This window comes from Tachysurus vachellii, chromosome 10 (assembly GCF_030014155.1).
Source record: "Tachysurus vachellii isolate PV-2020 chromosome 10, HZAU_Pvac_v1, whole genome shotgun sequence".
NCBI lineage: Eukaryota > Metazoa > Chordata > Actinopteri > Siluriformes > Bagridae > Tachysurus > Tachysurus vachellii.
In genome coordinates this window covers 15898834-15915803 of record NC_083469.1, presented here as the reverse complement: position 1 = coordinate 15915803, position 16970 = coordinate 15898834, and the positions used below count along the sequence as shown (strand labels likewise).

Below are 16970 nucleotides of genomic sequence, written 5' to 3'. Positions count from 1 at the left end.
TGCACAAAATTCAAGCAAGCATGTCACAAGCAAATGAGGACTTGGATTAAATGTCTGGTTACAACAACTTTATTTGATTGGATATATTTATATGGGTTTCACTTCTGTTAAGTCATTCAAAGGTGTGTGAATAGTACTATTGCTAGAGCAAGACATTATTTGAAAATGACATTATTATTAAAAAGACCTTTTCACATATCCTTCCACATTTTGGTTTAATTCATAGTGACTAATACAAAGCCTGTTCTTTGCATTATAAAACCCGGAATACTATATACAGGCACATTAGTGTGCATGGTGATCTTATCGTTCTGCCGTCTGATAAAGCTGTAGTCATGATTGTGGTTTCAGCACCTCCCTCTGAAACGTCCTTATCAGCAGTGATGATAACAACCCCTGCTCTTGGACGGTATGCGAGTACCCAGTAACATCATCTGGCACACTGCACCACAATAGCGCCAAGTCATGGCGTTAATAAAGGATTAACTAAATCTACAGTGTGCACTCTTGTTAAAAATGAAAAGATTATTGAGTCAGAAGACAAAAAAATATGATGTTCCTGACAGTAATTCAGAGTGTCAGGTGTGTCGGCTTGGAGCTGGTGGGAATTGTGTACACATGGATCACACACCAGCTCAGATGCGTCAAACATAATCATCCTCCAACTTCAGGCATGAAGGAGGCCAGACTACATGGTGACACGCAGGCAGACAGAGGAGAAAAACAGTGTAATGTGGACAAGCAGGAACATGGATTCAGGATTCAAAAAGTTTTAGCTGTTCTTTTCTTGAAAACCTTTATGTCAGCGATGCAGGGATAAAAACAGACCCAAATGCAGGATAGCATAAAAATAAGCTGATTTAATAAATAAAACACACAAAACAGTGACACAGACAAAACCAAACATGACACAAGATGTGACTAGAGATGACAAGGATTCTGCGCTGCCATAGGCAACACGGCACGGCTAAATAGACATGACAATTAACAAATGAGGAAGAGACGTGAACACCGAACATAAACAAACGCACATGGCCAAAGTCCACTTTATTAGTATTTATAAATTTGTCAGGAGGCTAGTGACATTTCATTTATCCCTATTGTGGAAACTGTATTGTTGCCCAGTTGCAAAGTTTCTTCTAACTGTAAACATGATGGTAACTGAGTGGTGAATAACTAGTGTTGAAGTGTTTGGTTATTTCGCTGTCAGTGTGTGTATTTGATCCACTACACACAGCCTGCTTGCTATAGTTAGTGGTCTGGCTTTATATCATTAGTCCTGTAGCTGGCTAAATCTTAGTCCCATTGACTTGATCAAATCCTCACATTTTAAATACAGGCATGTTGAATTATTCTGAGAGTATGCAGTAACTAGTCAGTAAATTAGTCGTAATGGATTTTATTATAGTGCTGACAAAACCCCCCCCCCCCCCCAAAAAAAAAAAAAAAAAAACACACAAAAAAAAAAAGTGTTGTGTTGAGCAAAACGACTCCACATTCAGAGATATTGATTCTTTCCTTTCATTCCAACCACAGTGTTTGTTAGTAGGATGCAGAACAGTGAGAGTACAGTATTTTCAGACAAAGCCTTGAACTCATGGCTTGTCTTGCACATGGCCTATTGGCTGGCTCTTGTATTATGCAGAGGGAGTCGTGGCTCAGTGCTGTGTGGTCATTGTTCCTCTGTCACCAGAGTAAACAGGGAAGAGGGTGAACTGATGACTGAGGAGCTTGCAGAAAAGGCAATTTATGGTTGTTTCATGAGGGTGACTCAGGGTAACATCCGCTCCTGCCAAAAAAAACACATTCTTGCTGAAGCAGAAAAGAGTATCTTATTTTCCTCATATTTGATGTAATGCAAAAATGAATTCCTCAATTCAGCTAAACATACTGAGACATGTATAGAATTAGTTTAACCCTTCTTTCTCTCTATAGATGAGAGGATCTGCTCTCCTCCATTCATGGTGCTGAACAATGAGTGTGGTCCAGACACGCTGGAACAGATCAAGCAGCATGGTCTTACATTCCCCTTCAGTAAGTCCCTCCTCTTCCTGTGAAAAAAGAACACAGGAAGTGGCCGCTTGTTTCACTTATTATAAAGCAAGCTGCTGAGATGTAAAACATTATCAGATTTAGTCATCATGTTTCAACAAGGCAGAATTGTGTGGCATCTGGTGCGTGCTGTCAGCATCCACAAAGCCAGAGTATTTAGCATTTGTAATATTAAACTATTTTTTTTTAAATGGTACATTAACGCTTTATACATGTTGTCTTTATTTTTTTTATCCCTCAGTTTGCAAAACACGAGTTGCACACGGAACCAATTCCCATGAGGTAAGACACCATTTTTTTCCAGTTAACCTCTCTAATCTGTGGAAGCTAACCATAGGTTAGCAAATATTTACACACCGAACATGCACAATCCCTCATTATTCTCAACTTGATTCTGCATCAGTACCAATGAGTAGTGTTTTTTTAATAATACTCTTAGTTAGTTAACGAAAAAATAACAGTGAGGCAGGTATAAACACTTCAGGATGGCTTTTGATTGACTTTTAGCCTAATCAATATGTGCATGATTACAAGCTTTCCTGCTGCGTCACACTTCATACACTGTCTCTCTGCAGATGGCCATCATCTTTAGTGCTGAGGATCTGAAGGACGTGAAGCCCCCGTGTGTGATACAGAGCTTCATCAACCATAATGCAGTGCTGTATAAGGTGTTTGTGGTGGGTGAGTCCTACACCGTGGTGGAAAGACCTTCCCTGAAGAACTTCCCTTCTGGTCCTGCTGGTGAGCCTTTAGCACTGATTATGTTTCTATATTGTATTAATAGGTTGATCATTCTGTAGCAGCTTTTTTTTTTTAGACATCCTGTCTGCAATGTTTATGTAATGCTGAAAGCCAATTTACAGGAGTTTGTTCTTACATACAACTAACTGGTCTGGCCCTGGAAGACAAGTGGTTTTTATTTGGTAAAGGTTCTGCCTGATGGTCAAGCCCTTGCTTTTCCCTTGCTCATAATGTAATCTACCTGAGTCACTGTTTTGACTGCTGCTCCATTTGCATGCATTTCAAGCTGTCATGCAAAGTAGACATGGCTACATTTAAAGAGTCCTGTTAGCAGTATGCAAACATCTGGAAGTCACAATCCTTCATGCAGGTCCAAATTCCTCTCTGTCTCCTGTCTGGCTATGAGTCAGGTTTAGCAGAGTCTGCTTTACTCAGCTCCTGGTCTCTGCTGCAGCCTAGTGGCCTGTCTACACACTTGCACTCCCATATACAGTACATCAGATACATTCTGGGAAAGATGCATTTTATGGAAAAAGTTTAGTAAGTTATCTGTTTGCCATTTTTCAGACCGCAAAGCTATTTTCTTCAACAGCCATAACGTGTCCAAACCAGAGTCATCCTCAGACCTTACATCTGTAAGTCCCTCTGAAATTACACAAAATTTACTGTAAATATAATTTAATGGAAATCTTAATTTAGATCAAGGTAATATAAAGTAGAGTTTCTGCACAATTAACACGTTTCTCTTCCTGTTCCCATCTCTGTAGCGAGATAATGTAGAAGGTGTGTCCCAGCCACCCAACAATGATGTTATTAGGGAACTGTGCACATCTCTGCGACAGGCTTTGAGAGTGTCACTCTTTGGCATTGACGTGATCATCAACAACCAGACAGGCCAACATGCGGTCATTGACATCAATGCTTTCCCTGGTAAGTGATATTCAACAGCCTGTTGAACAGAACCACAGCAATAGTCAAGTAAACAAAATTCCACTGTTGTGGTATTTTTCTTAGTGTATTTACGATAATTTATTGGCTTTGGGACAAAGCTCATTTGGCTGAAACTTTGCTCATCACCATAAAAACACTGTAATAAAGTATAGGGATGGCAGCGTTACGATATGGGGATGATGAACTGGTCATGGTTGACGGTAAGATGAATGGAACCAAATATAAAGCAATCATAGAAGAACTTCTGTTTTAGTCAGCTAGAGATTTGAGATTTTGTGTGAGGAGGTTTGATGCGAGGTTCACCGTTCAACTGTAAGCATAAGTTTTTTTAGAATGGTTCAGCCCAAACCTCAGTCTAATTGAGAATCTCCCTAAAGGCTTAGTGAATCTCTCTAAAGGCTTAGAGTCCAAGATGCATGCAGCCATGGAAGAACCAAATGTTCTGAACCATTCTGTTGAATGGTTGCTACATGTTTTAAATGGACTACTTCCTAACTCAGCAGAGTTAGGAAGTAGTCCATTTAAAACTGCTCTCCATGTTTTTACAGGATATGAGGGTGTTCCAGAGTTCTTCACTGACCTCCTCAACCACATCACCAGCGTGCTGCAAGGCCAGTCTTCCAGTGACCATCCTCCTCCACAACTGGCTTCACCCCCACCAGCAGCATTGCCAGCTTTAGTCTCTGATCAGTGCTGCAGCCTTTTAGGGGAAGAGTCACACAACAACAACAGCAGCAGCAGTAGCAGCAGCAGCAGCAGTGCATGGATCCTGGAGGGGGAAGAAGGACTAAAGAGTCCATGCCAGAGACTGGGCTGCAATTCAGCAGTGTCACCCAACTTCCAACAGCACTGTGTGGCCACCATCGCCACCAAAGCCTCCTCACAGTGACCATCTTCTTTTTTCTGCTGAACAAAACAAGATCAGAGTTAATAATAATAATAATAATAATAATAAAAATAAATAACAAAAATAGATTATATTAAATCAGTATCTATAATCAGAAATAAACCTTTTACTATATTTGTTGATAGTGTTTATAATGAGGTGATGGATTCATTATGCCTTTGTGTAATTTTTATTCCAGTCTAATACTCAGTACTGTAAAGTGAATTCTGTATTGATCAACATCTTTGTTGTAGTGTTTATATTTGTTTTAAAATGTGTTTTATTTTGAAGCACTGTGGAGAGCAAGGAGAAAGGTTAGTTTGAAGCTAGGCGTTAGAAGGGATTCTCAGTGTATACCACTGGATTTTGTAGGATGGGGGTTTTAATAATACTTTATTCATTTGCCAGTGGACATGTACCTATAAGTCAACTTCATGTTAAGTGTCAATCCTGCGCTGTAATGGTCTCTGATGTGTTCTTGTACAAGTCGCCCTATCTTCCCTCTGCACTAAGAAGAGCAATTCTGTGGAAATATTTTTTCTTGTGAGGAAGAATGTTTGTAACACTTTTTTGCTCCGTTAGTGGCTGTGTAATTCAGCTTAATGGTTTCTTTTTAAATGACTCCTGCATTTCTTTGTAAGCATTTCCTTATTTTGTGACGATCCAAACCCTGGGAATTGCAATGTCAAAGGTCATTAATGTTTCAGATTGTGTTACAAGACAACAAATGTGAAACGTGAAAGTGCATTTTCTGTGTGAACTCATGCATGTGTTTGTGTCTGACCAGAAATTCTTGCATTCCGATATTTTGGGTGTGGTCTGGTGCAGTTGCTTTTGAATAATACAGTTCTGTAATCACATCCCCTTACGATCCACTCTTGATTAATTGGAATGCAGGGTTTGTTAACTGATGACTGTACTGTATATATGCAGGTGTTTAATATTTTTAAATAACACAAGGTGTGTTTCTGAGAAATCTCACTTGAAGGTGATTATTAATGCCTAATCCTATAACCATTCCTGTTTAGGTGATCAAGAATTATATTTAATTTATATTCAGGTTTTTTTTTTTTATATATAACTAATGACTTAACAATCCAAATGCTTTAGATCTGGTCACATCAAAAAAAAAGTTAGAATTTCTTTTTTTTAATGGATGGAAGCTTGTATTCCAAAAACTCTAATTGAAATGAATGATGATCGTTAGCTTTTTGATCTCTTAAAAAAATTTCATTTAGGAAATGCAACCAATACAAATAGTTTACCTGAATTAACTGTATTTCTTATATAAGCACTACAGTCTTAAAAGACTTTGTTTTGTAAAATTCTCTGACTGATGGCATTCACATGGATTCCATGATTTATAAACAAATTTTGTTTCTGTTATACCTTTTTATTAGTGATTGTCTAGGTGTATGTCACTGTATTGTTTTTATTTAGCAAAGGAAAAATTGAAATCAGTTGGAATTCATGTTTGTTCAGATCTATAGATTGATAGTTACATTTTATTTTAGATTTGAACATCTAATATTACATTTAAAAGGGAAATATAATCATTTACAATAGGCAGTTAACATGGGCATTTGAGTTTATTATTATTATTATTATTATTATTATTATTATTATTATTATTATTATACTAGAGCACGCAACAATATTTGAAAAGACAGTTTGAAAATAGTCACAGCTTTGCTCAGTTGTATTCTGTTTCAGGTTCTGGTTTGGGTCTCGTACATTTGTATTGTAGAACTTTGAGCAATTTGGGGGGAAATGCTATTTGTAGTGCTTTCCTTCACCTCTAGAGGTCCATTGTTAAAAGTCAACCATCTTTTTTAATTCATTGTGGATACCAAAATGCTAAGCACATTTGCACAAAAATGATTTAAAATATCAACCGTCATCTTTTGTTGGATTGTATTGACTTTCTGCTGGGTTGAACATTGTAACTGTCAACCTGCCAATCTAATCAACATACTGAACTTGTTTGAAAATGTATGGACTTGAAATGAGTATAGTTTTGTGTGTACATACATACACATATATAAATTTGTGTGTATATATGTATGTATGTGTGTGTGATTGAAACATGCTTTACATGGCTGATATGAAGTGAGATTAAAGTCGTCACATGCCCTGTAAATGGCCCACTTCTTAGTGCTTTGAAATGAAGAAAATATGACAGCTTTGTTCACTGCTCCACTTTGTGTCTATTAATTGTACACTTGCATTTATTGTGCTTTGACATGGAAAAACCACTTACTCAATATTGCAACTCGCGTTCTCTTGAAATCCATTTGAATGTTTACTTATAAATGTTATACATACACACACACACACACACACACACACACATATATATATGTGTGTGTATATATATATATATATATATATATATATATATATATATATATATATATATATATATAAATAATGTATGTATATGAGAGAGAGAGAGAGGGCTATGTATGTATGCAGTGCACAAATCCTACACCTGCATACATACCTCCATTCATACAGAACGTCACGTATAACATTGTGTTCAAAATCAAATATACACTTTTTTTTATTCCTTGTAGATGAAAGATTTTTAAAACTGAACATTATATCACTTTGTGTGTTTTAATACTCTTGACATTTTGGACTTGTGTCTGTAGACATTTTACTGAGGAGGAAATGCCCAAAGGAATATATGATAGTTTTGTGATATATTTAAAAAAAAAAAAAAAAAAATATTTTGAGATATTTCACTGGTTCCCACGAGGAAAAAGTGGTGATTTTCCAAAAATGCAAAACTTGAAAAGCCAGAAGCCTCCGTTTTGCTTATGGTTTAATTTGTGCACATCATAAGCATTAACTAGCTTTGCCACTGTTGAATGAATATGCAGTTGTTTCATTTGTAAAAATATTTTACCACACTGAGATTTAACAGACCTTTTTTTATTTAAAACGTCTTTACAATGTATTAAAACAGTTATATGGCTTCATGATCATTTATAAACAGCGTATATGTATCTGTAGTTTACTTCACTGTCTACATAATATTAATAATAATAATAATAATAATAATAATAATAATAATAATAATAATGTTATAAAAGTTAAGCATTAAAACTGCAGGATAATTATTATGCTTGTGAACAAACCCACGTCTAGTCGATGACGCTTCCCGGTAGCTTAGCGCCATTGGTCTGTTTGTTGTCACTCATGGTTGCGCTGTATGTTTTCCGTGACGTGGTTGGGTGGATTGGACATCCATCAGTGCTGCTGTGTGCGATTGGGCGGTCCGAGTGAAACGAGATGCTAAAAAATTGAGGATTTTCGCAAGGCACAAGAGCAAAGCCGCCCGTGCGGCCAGGAGAGACAAGAAGGTGGGCTGCTCACTTTACACCTGTAAAGAAGTGCGAGGGCTTTTAAAGACTCGTTCAACACAATATATTGATCAGTCCGTGTACCGACGCAAGATGCAAACAGAGCAAAGTTGAGAAGAAGCGAGGACTTTGTGTGAAGAAAATGTCGTCTGAAGTCTTCTGTTCACACGGACAAGGTGCTCTGACAGCGGACTGACTGGAGGGCTGGTCTGAACAGAGCTGAAGAAAATTCGCTTCGGAGAGAAATAAGTGCGAACATGGCTGACAGAACTGCTCCAAACTGCCATCTGCGTCTGGAGTGGGTTTACGGCTACCGGGGCCACCAGTGCCGCAACAACCTGTACTACACGGCCGCCAAGGAGATCGTGTACTTCGTGGCAGGTGTAGGAGTTGTGTACAACACACGGGAACACAAGCAAAAATTTTACCTGGGTCACAACGACGACATTATCAGGTAAGATTCAACTAGTGAAATAAATACAATTAAATAACGAGCTAAAGATAGCCTACAGACTATAGCCGTTTGTAAATAAGAGCTCACTGCAGTTATATACTAAGCTCAGGAGAAGCTCAGATAAGATACGAAAATGGGATTTGAACACAACATGACTGTGAAATGTGTTTTTAGCTCAGAAATTAGAGCTCTGCAGTTCGTGTTTAGCCTCGTTAACCTTCAGGAGTTGTTGGTGCTGGACAGCGACAGTGTAGCGCGCGCGCGCACACACACAAACACTCACACACACTCACACGAGGTCAACGATCGACTGTCCCTGCTACAATGGAGGTTTAAATTGTTTTTAGACGATATTTAGAAATGATGAAACGATAAACTGTGCACAACTCCAGTCAGCTACATTCAGGTTTAATGTCTCAGTGAATTGTGTTCAAGGACATAATGATGACAAGCTCCCTCCATGTACCTTAATAACGATTAATCAGTGTCACCCTGCTGGAAAAATGTCCTGCTCGGTTTGGCCAGGTACCAGCTGCCAAAACACACTACTGGTCAAACTGTAGCCCTGTAGTCTTTCTCAGCTGGTAGAAAGGAATCAGTTTCTGATTTGTGGATAATAATACAACACACTGACGAAATGCATGTAGATAAGATCTTTTTTTTTTTATGGTCCACAAGATTGTAAAGCTCAGCAGTTGGTAAATGGTCAGTGTGAACACCTGAAACATAATTTTTTTTAAAAGTAAAGTTTGATGTAAACCTGGAAGAGTTCTTATATAAACATTTTCACAGATCAAGTACTACATAAACATTTAGAGTTTCTCAAGGGCTCTTTGGGTGGCTAATGGTTCCAAGACCCTTTATTATAACAGTTAAAAAAGAACATTTATGGGTTCTTACAAAGGAGAAAGTCAAGAAAGTCTTTACAGTACTAGTTAGCACAGTTCTTAAACACTGTGCCTTCTGATGCAACACTTTCCCGGCTGTTAATTAGATCTTGGCACTTTTTAAATAGACTGCCAGCTACAAGAACATCTTTGTGACAAAACATTTGCTTACATTCTGTACCAGAGTGTATTAGAACTTCTAGTTTTATGCTCTCAACCTGTATTCATGATTGTCAGTATGCGTCCTAAAGCAGATTGATATTTGCGTACATGCTTTGTTAGTGATTGCACAAGATGGTGGGTGGAGATGCTAGTCAGCTGGCTCAGCTCTCCATTATTAATTAGGTTAGAAAGAAACTGACCTTTTAAACTGTGCGTACATGAACACACCTTTATCTACGCCCCTATGCCTATATGTATATCCGAGCAAATAATGTCTGTGAATTATTAAAATTCATTTTCGCATACTTGCAATGTTCAGGAGTTGAATTATTCTGTTTTATTTTTGCTAGCTTCTCCATACAGCACAGTTGAGCGAAAGTACAACCGTGAAGATCAAGCACATTTTGACTCACAAGTCAGTATGTGTTACAGTATTGTGTCAAAATGCATGAGATAGAGAGAGAGAGAGATATAGGGAGAGAGAATAAAGGCGAGTGACCCGAAACAGAGTATAGGCCACAGGGACTAATTTAGGCGGTATGGTGAAACATGGCATTAAATTGATGGAGAACTGGTATTAAATGGAATAACAAGAGAAAATATATAAGAGATACACAGCAAGCAGAATATTGAGAAAGAAGGATCAAGTAATACACACACCCTTTACTTCAGAGAGCAGACAGCCACTTACTGATTTGCCTCACATTTCAGAAGTGTGTTTGCGTGTCACTTCAGTTGTTCCATAAGTGCCTGTGCTTCTCCGGTTACTTCAGCAGCAGAATGTGGCCTTGTGTTTGACCCATTGAGATAGCTGTCATTCACTGTTCATGCATAACAAATGCCTCCATATGGCACCAGTGTCATATTTTTCTACTTTGTGCTTCACTTGTGTGCAATGTAAAATGTCTGCTGTAAAACACTGTGAATGTAACTGAACCTTATTTAACTTTAATTTTCCGCTAGATAAAATAACGTGCAGATTTATAAATCCTATTTAAGTGAAGCCTCGTTTCAGGGTCAGATGTTCCACTCACATCTTGATGGGTGGATTCTGTGTATGTGTACTTGAATACACCATAAAAAAAAGCTTTTTAATATCGTGACAAATACACGTTCTTAAGAAGAAGATATAGTCCTAATGTTATTAATGGTTTTAAGAGAGTTTTGTTTGAAAAATGATTCTTGGTCACATTTTATTTCTAAAATGGCCCAGATCTCACCTGAAAGAGTGTGAGTGGAGGTTTAGATGCACATTTTTTACCTGTCAAAACTTTCTTTAAAAAGTAAGTCAGAATTAGAAGATGTGTGAAAAGTCAGGCCACTACATCAGAACAAAAAGTAAATATATCCTTACCTGGAAATGTTTACAAGGTACAGAGATCAGCACAATCAAGAAATACTTTCAACCTTTAGGCTGTGTTCTGACAGGCAGCACAAATACAATAAAAAAAAAACAGTAAGTAAGACAAGTCTGATTAAAGTCTATGATATCAAGTCTGATTAAAATCAAATTTTAAAGTCAAATTGAATTGAATGCGAGACACTTTGTAAAATTAGGGATTTGTCTCATGACAGCATGAATTGAGGTTGGGTTTTTTTCTTTTTTTCTGGTGGTTTGTTTGTTTTTTTTGCTTCAGAAATGTAAGATTCTGTTGAAATGATCTAAACACATTCATATCCATGACCCGAGGTTGGCCTTATATAAGTCATAATCTACTGTGAGATTTCAGTGTTAGTAGCAAGCTAACTAGCCATCTGCTTCTCATTCCTCCATATATGCGGGACAGTGTTGTTGTTATGACAACCAGTGTGTACAGAAGAGCAAACAACAAAAACGAAATAGATTTGTTCACTTGTAATTTGCAATGCAACTCAAAACTCAGTCAAAGATGAGAATTTAAGAAATAAAACTGATTTTCCGGTGCTGTGTGGACAAAGTGTCACATTTCAGTATAAATGTCAGTAACACAGGGGTTTAAATAGTATTGTTCAGAGTAAATATTTTAGATGATCCATTTCTGGCTTGATGCAGGATGTAGGTCCAGCGCGTTGGCTGCATGTGGGTGTGTCAGTGTGTTGTGCTTTTGAGGTTGTGTTTGTTTATATGGTTGTTGCCCTGGAGTGTAATTCTCTGTGGGTGGTGGACATTGGGATCAGCAGATGTTGAGTACAGCTCATTTTACAGCGACTCACAAAGAACAGAGAAAGCGAAGTAAATGAGCCTTTCCTTATACGACAGAGGGGCTTCTGTTCTTGTCATCTTCACATGATGAATTAGTCTCGCCGCATGTGCGTCATGCTGCATGACTGTAAAAAACTTTTTTGAGTGAGTTTTTCAGGAGACTCGCTGACAGATCTCATTGTACGTCCTTTCTCGTTAAAGTGAAGAAAATACAGGATTAATTAAAAACAAATCAATCTTGGTAGGAAATGTTCTACGCTATAATGTCTGGTGTCGATATATAAAAGGGTATATTTATTTTTTTCACAAAGGTGTCATCTAGAGATTATCACTGAGTGAATGACATTATAATCCCTGAATACCCCTGTGAAACGATGATGTATGCTGTGTTTGGCATTTCCTAATATAATTTATGTGTATGTTGACAAAAAGATTAACTGCCTGCAAAGCTGTTGTAACAAATTTAAAATCTGTCTGCTCAGCTAGTCCAGCAATACTGAAGCAAATAGAGTGCTGTCACTAAATGAAATAACATAAGTATTAATATGTTTTTTTAGGTAACGCAGAATGATAAAGAATTAATATTTAGTTTGTTTTATCCAGTACAGGTTGTGGTGATGAAACCCTTCTTGATGTGTGTTTGTGTTCAGTGGATGTTGATTAATTGCTCCATGCTGCACAAGCTCCCGATGCTGAATTGCCCTCGGGATCAAACGCCAGTTTGTTAAAAAAGCATTTCCGAAGAAGTGAATGAAGATGGAGCATAAATGAATGATGAAAAAGGGTGTGTTGCATTAAACTATGTATTCTGCATAGAAAAAGTCACTGACTGTGTACCAGAGCATTTCAAGTGTGAAAATGCTGGGAAATGTGTTATTGTCGAGAACAATTAGCATTTTCGGGAAAGCTGTGCAAACCTTTTATGGTGTTTGGTTAGTCACAGTGTATGAGCAGACAGTTTCTTCACCACAGACTTTTTCAAAATACCAATTAAAATGCAGTTCTGTCTATTGCCATGTGCACATTCTGTTATTTGTCTGATTGTTATCAGATGTGTCAGATCCGTTACATCTGATACATCTGGTACATTGCTTCCAGTTCCTCGAAGTACGGATGCTGCACACAGTCCAAGCCACTTTTGCTGGGTTTAATGCACTCTCTGTATTTCCTTTTAAAGTAGCTGACTGGATCTCAACATTTACTCCAGTCACCAAACTATCTTATTTATATTTATCCCTCTGAATGGCTCTTGTTCAAACAGCAACATTTTGAGCTTTCGTTCAGCTGTGCTTTTGTCTTCTCCTTCTTTGGTGCCATGTTGCATTATCAAACACTGAGGTACAGCACCATGTTACATATGAGACCCAACACAGGGTTGCTGTGATCAACCATCAGTGAAAACACTCTGCCTTGAAGACACGACCATCTCTGCAATTTATACAGAAATCAATTAGCCCATGCAAATTGACAATAAATATCATAGATGCCCATAATAACAATTACTTTACAGACACATGTCCTAAAAACTAATCCCATCCAAATAGAGCTATACACAACAGCTATCAAATGCACAGAAGAACATTTCATTGCTGACCAGACCTAAACAACTAACTTAATGTTCACTAATCAGTACAGCACACCACAGTACTAGGTTTTTGGCTCAGCATGCTGATCTTCCTCACAGGTGCTCATGCTTTCAGTGATAAAAACTGAATAATAATGTAAGAAAGTTGATAGAAAAGTGGTTCTCAATATTCTAAGAAACAAATATCAATTATGGGATTTGATCTTTTGTTTCTTTGTTGTTATTATATACAGTATGTACACAGGGATGTGCACAAAATTTCACTTGTCAGAACCAACTTGTGTATTTTTAAATGTTCAGTTAATAACTTGTTATTTTTAGACTAGTTATCATACCTTAAATAATTCTAACCATAATGCCCTTAGTTGTAACATGAGCAAAGCCTTCACCAGATCCATCCATTGGTTGTTGAGTGTTATTTGTATGACGGTTTGCGTGTCTCTGTGTGTGTGTGTGTGTGTGTGTGTGTGTGTACTCAGGTGGGGGGAGGGCTGATTGCACATCTCATCACGTGATCACAAGCTCAAGCTTCCTGACTCTCATTGTCTCTTTTGCCGTGTCCCTGTAAGCCATGCATGCAATCATTTCAACATAATCCTTAATCCGCATCGCTTCCTGCTGCTAGTGCTCTAATAGTATCAATAAGCTGGTGTCGATGTGTTTGCCAGTGTTTGTGGGGGCGTGCAATCAAGGGGAAAATCATATCACTTTTAACCTAGGTGTGATGAGTGTGAAACTGTGTGGGTGGGGCAGTTGGAATTGCACATTAGAGAGCATCTGCAGCCCAGGTGCTAGTGAATGCTCTGCATTTTACAGATAAGATATAATTGTAGTGAGCTGTATTGAACTTAGAGGGTGTTTGTATGTCCTTGAAAACACAGCGTGACGTGTGTTGTGTGATGGAGCTGCAGCTTTCTGCAATTCGCAGTGTGCAAGTGTGCGTGACTGCATTCCCAGAGGCAAAATCCTCAGTAGACTAAAATGGAAGTTTATACACTACACCCAAGTGTACATACTCATTGCTGTACACATTCATATTCGTATATACTCTTCACTTGAGGTAACAATAATATGTGTTTTCAGACACTGTACACAATGTATGTAATTTTGGCAGGCATATTTCTGTGGATTTACATACAGATTATGTGAAGGAGACATAGGTGACAGAAAGTGTGTGTGGGTGTGTATAGACCATGTGACTAGTCCCAGGGAGCAGAGTGCATGTGTGTTGATACGCCGTAGGCATGCATGTGTGAACCCATTACTGTGAGGTTAATACTAAGAGACAGATCTCTCTCTATCCTGGTCTATCCCTGCAGAAGGGAATCCTCTCTCTCTCTCTCTCTCTCTCTCTCTCTCTCTCTCTCTCTCTCTCTCTCTCTCTCTCTCTCTCTCTCTCTCTCTTTCATTTTCTTACTCACTACCCCTCCTTTTTCTATTCTCTTCCTGTCCAACTTGGCTGCTCTAACCCTTAGCACAATTACATACTGTACAATCACTCATTCATTATTTGTCTCAAAGCTGTTTAACTGATCACAGTACATTTCTCCCACCACCCCCATCCCTACTCACAAACCCAAACGTGACATATACAAACTCTGTAAGCACTCTTTAAGCGGATATGCCTGGAAGAGGCAGCAGCAGGCCAGGAGTGTAAGTTAAAGAGCATCCCTGCGTGGGAAGAATAATCTCTAATACTGTGTAGGATAGCTGTGTTTCAAAAACAACCACACTGCTCCTTGTTTTCAGATGTAGTACTCTCTGTATTATTGTACAATTATTGTAAAAGCTTGAAAGGCTTTTTACTGGGCAGGAAAATACACGCTGATTGAAAAGCAAGACCAGTTTTACCGGAATTGTCCATTATAAACCAGTAAACCGACAATAAACCAACTATGCCATATTTGCTAATTTATCTAAACTAGAACAATCACACAGGCACATAGTATTGTGTTCACCTGTCCAAACATCTAACTAAAAAATGTTATATGATAAAAAATTTTGAGTCTTATGCCTTGTGCCTGTCTTGTGCTGTTGATGGATTTGCAGGAAGCAAAATCGGTTTTTAAGCAGGAAGTATATAATACATGATTTGTTGACCACTGTGCAAAAGAAATGCCTAATTATTGTACATTATGAATTGTACTGCCTTATCGGTTATATTAAAGCCAGTTGAAATGTCAGTGAAAACATTTCTGGATCAATGTATTTTTGTATTATTTTGTATTATTTATTTTTGTAAGGTCAGTTTATTAGCACTGTTTAATTTTCAAGAGCACACTTACATATGATTAAATAAAACATGATGTCATGAGTCAAAAACCCTATAACAATATGACGTTTAATGCTACATACTTAGTACAGATTCTGCAGATATTCATTTAGGCAAAAAAGGAATATATGCAAATGGTATAATAGACAGGCGTGTAGGTATAATCCTAAAGCATTTACAGAGTATTACAGTGCTTTCACCTTGTATGCATTCCAGCTGTAAAGCCTTCAGTCAAGCCATATGTTCTGAGCTGGAATGTATTCACAAGTGCTGGTATAGGTTTTGTTCCCTAAACATTATCTATTGCCGTGTTTTAATGCTGTGGGATTACTAAGTAGCGATTAATAATACACTGTAATGCTTTAGGCTTTAGGCTCGGTACCAAATCTGTTCAGCACCCCAGTTTTGCACAATTGAATATTTGTCTCTGTTGTTGAAGTATAGAGTTTGTTGCTGATGCAGTAATAAAGCACTTTACTTAATAATGATATAGATGTTTGACCTTATGATATTGAGTTCTACCTCTGGGACTGTTGCAAGCACTCATATGAATAGAAGGGCTTGAACGGGTATATTGAAGTAAGCATTGTGCATTATTGCTCTTTGAATCCCACAGCATTAACAGAACACTATAATGTATATTAATAAAGATGTTAGGCTTCATAATATTGAGTCAGATGAATAGAAGTGATACAGAGTCTAAAGGCTGGGACTTATATGAAATAAATAAACATAAGTGAATGACTGCTAGTTGAATCCCACAAAAAAGATTAAGCAATAGTGTGTTCATAAATTAGAAATATAGTGGAGATTAAACATGTGAGTTGATAAAATAGAAAAAATGAGAAACTGAAAAATAAAAAGGAACACCAAATGATAAATGTGGGTAAAAAAATAACCGTGTAACACTACAGAATATTGTATCCTTTGATATGAGGCACTTGATACCGCACATCTGTATATCGAACAATACAATCATCAGACTACATAATAAAGTAGTCTATTCTTCATTGAGTTCTGCTTATATTACATGAGGTGAAAACAACATATAAACTTAATCTTTGTCTCAAATCAGGAGAGGCTGCAGTCTACATAGGGATTTCATAGAAACACTCTGACTGAGCTGATGCCAATAACCTGTAAATAATCAGTAACTCCAACTTCAACTAACCATTGTGTTATAAGTAATAAGACACATTTTATTGTGTAGGACACTTTAAAACAAGATTTTCAGCAAGATTTCTAGTTTTCACAAAAAACACATCCAGATGTATTTCCTGGCTTCAATAATTCTTCACAATTATTGTGAATTTTTAAAAGCTCTGAGATAGATAGATAGATAGATAGATAGATAGATAGATAGATAGATAGATAGATAGATAGATAGATTAAACATAAAAGGTAACATAAAAAAGTCAGGTAACAGAAAA

General features: G+C 37.4%; 2 protein-coding genes across 3 annotated transcripts in view; both read left to right on the top strand.

Moving 5' to 3' along the window:
* itpk1b (inositol-tetrakisphosphate 1-kinase b) overlaps positions 1–6829 on the top strand; it is a 31068-nt gene extending 24239 nt beyond the window's left edge. Inside the window, exons 6-11 of the mRNA XM_060879885.1 lie at positions 1936–2034; positions 2294–2334; positions 2628–2793; positions 3361–3428; positions 3561–3723; positions 4293–6829. Coding sequence (XP_060735868.1) covers positions 1936–2034; positions 2294–2334; positions 2628–2793; positions 3361–3428; positions 3561–3723; positions 4293–4633 — 878 coding nt within the window. The 3' untranslated portion in view covers positions 4634–6829. The remainder of the gene's footprint in view (positions 1–1935; positions 2035–2293; positions 2335–2627; positions 2794–3360; positions 3429–3560; positions 3724–4292) is intronic.
* Positions 6830–7983: 1154 nt separating this feature from the next.
* Positions 7984–16970, top strand: part of eml5 (EMAP like 5) — a 41415-nt gene continuing 32428 nt past the window's right edge. For both annotated transcript variants that reach the window (XM_060879964.1, XM_060879965.1), the window contains exon 1: positions 7984–8452. In XM_060879964.1, the coding sequence (XP_060735947.1) occupies positions 8256–8452 (197 nt within the window). In that variant the 5' untranslated portion in view covers positions 7984–8255. The remainder of the gene's footprint in view (positions 8453–16970) is intronic.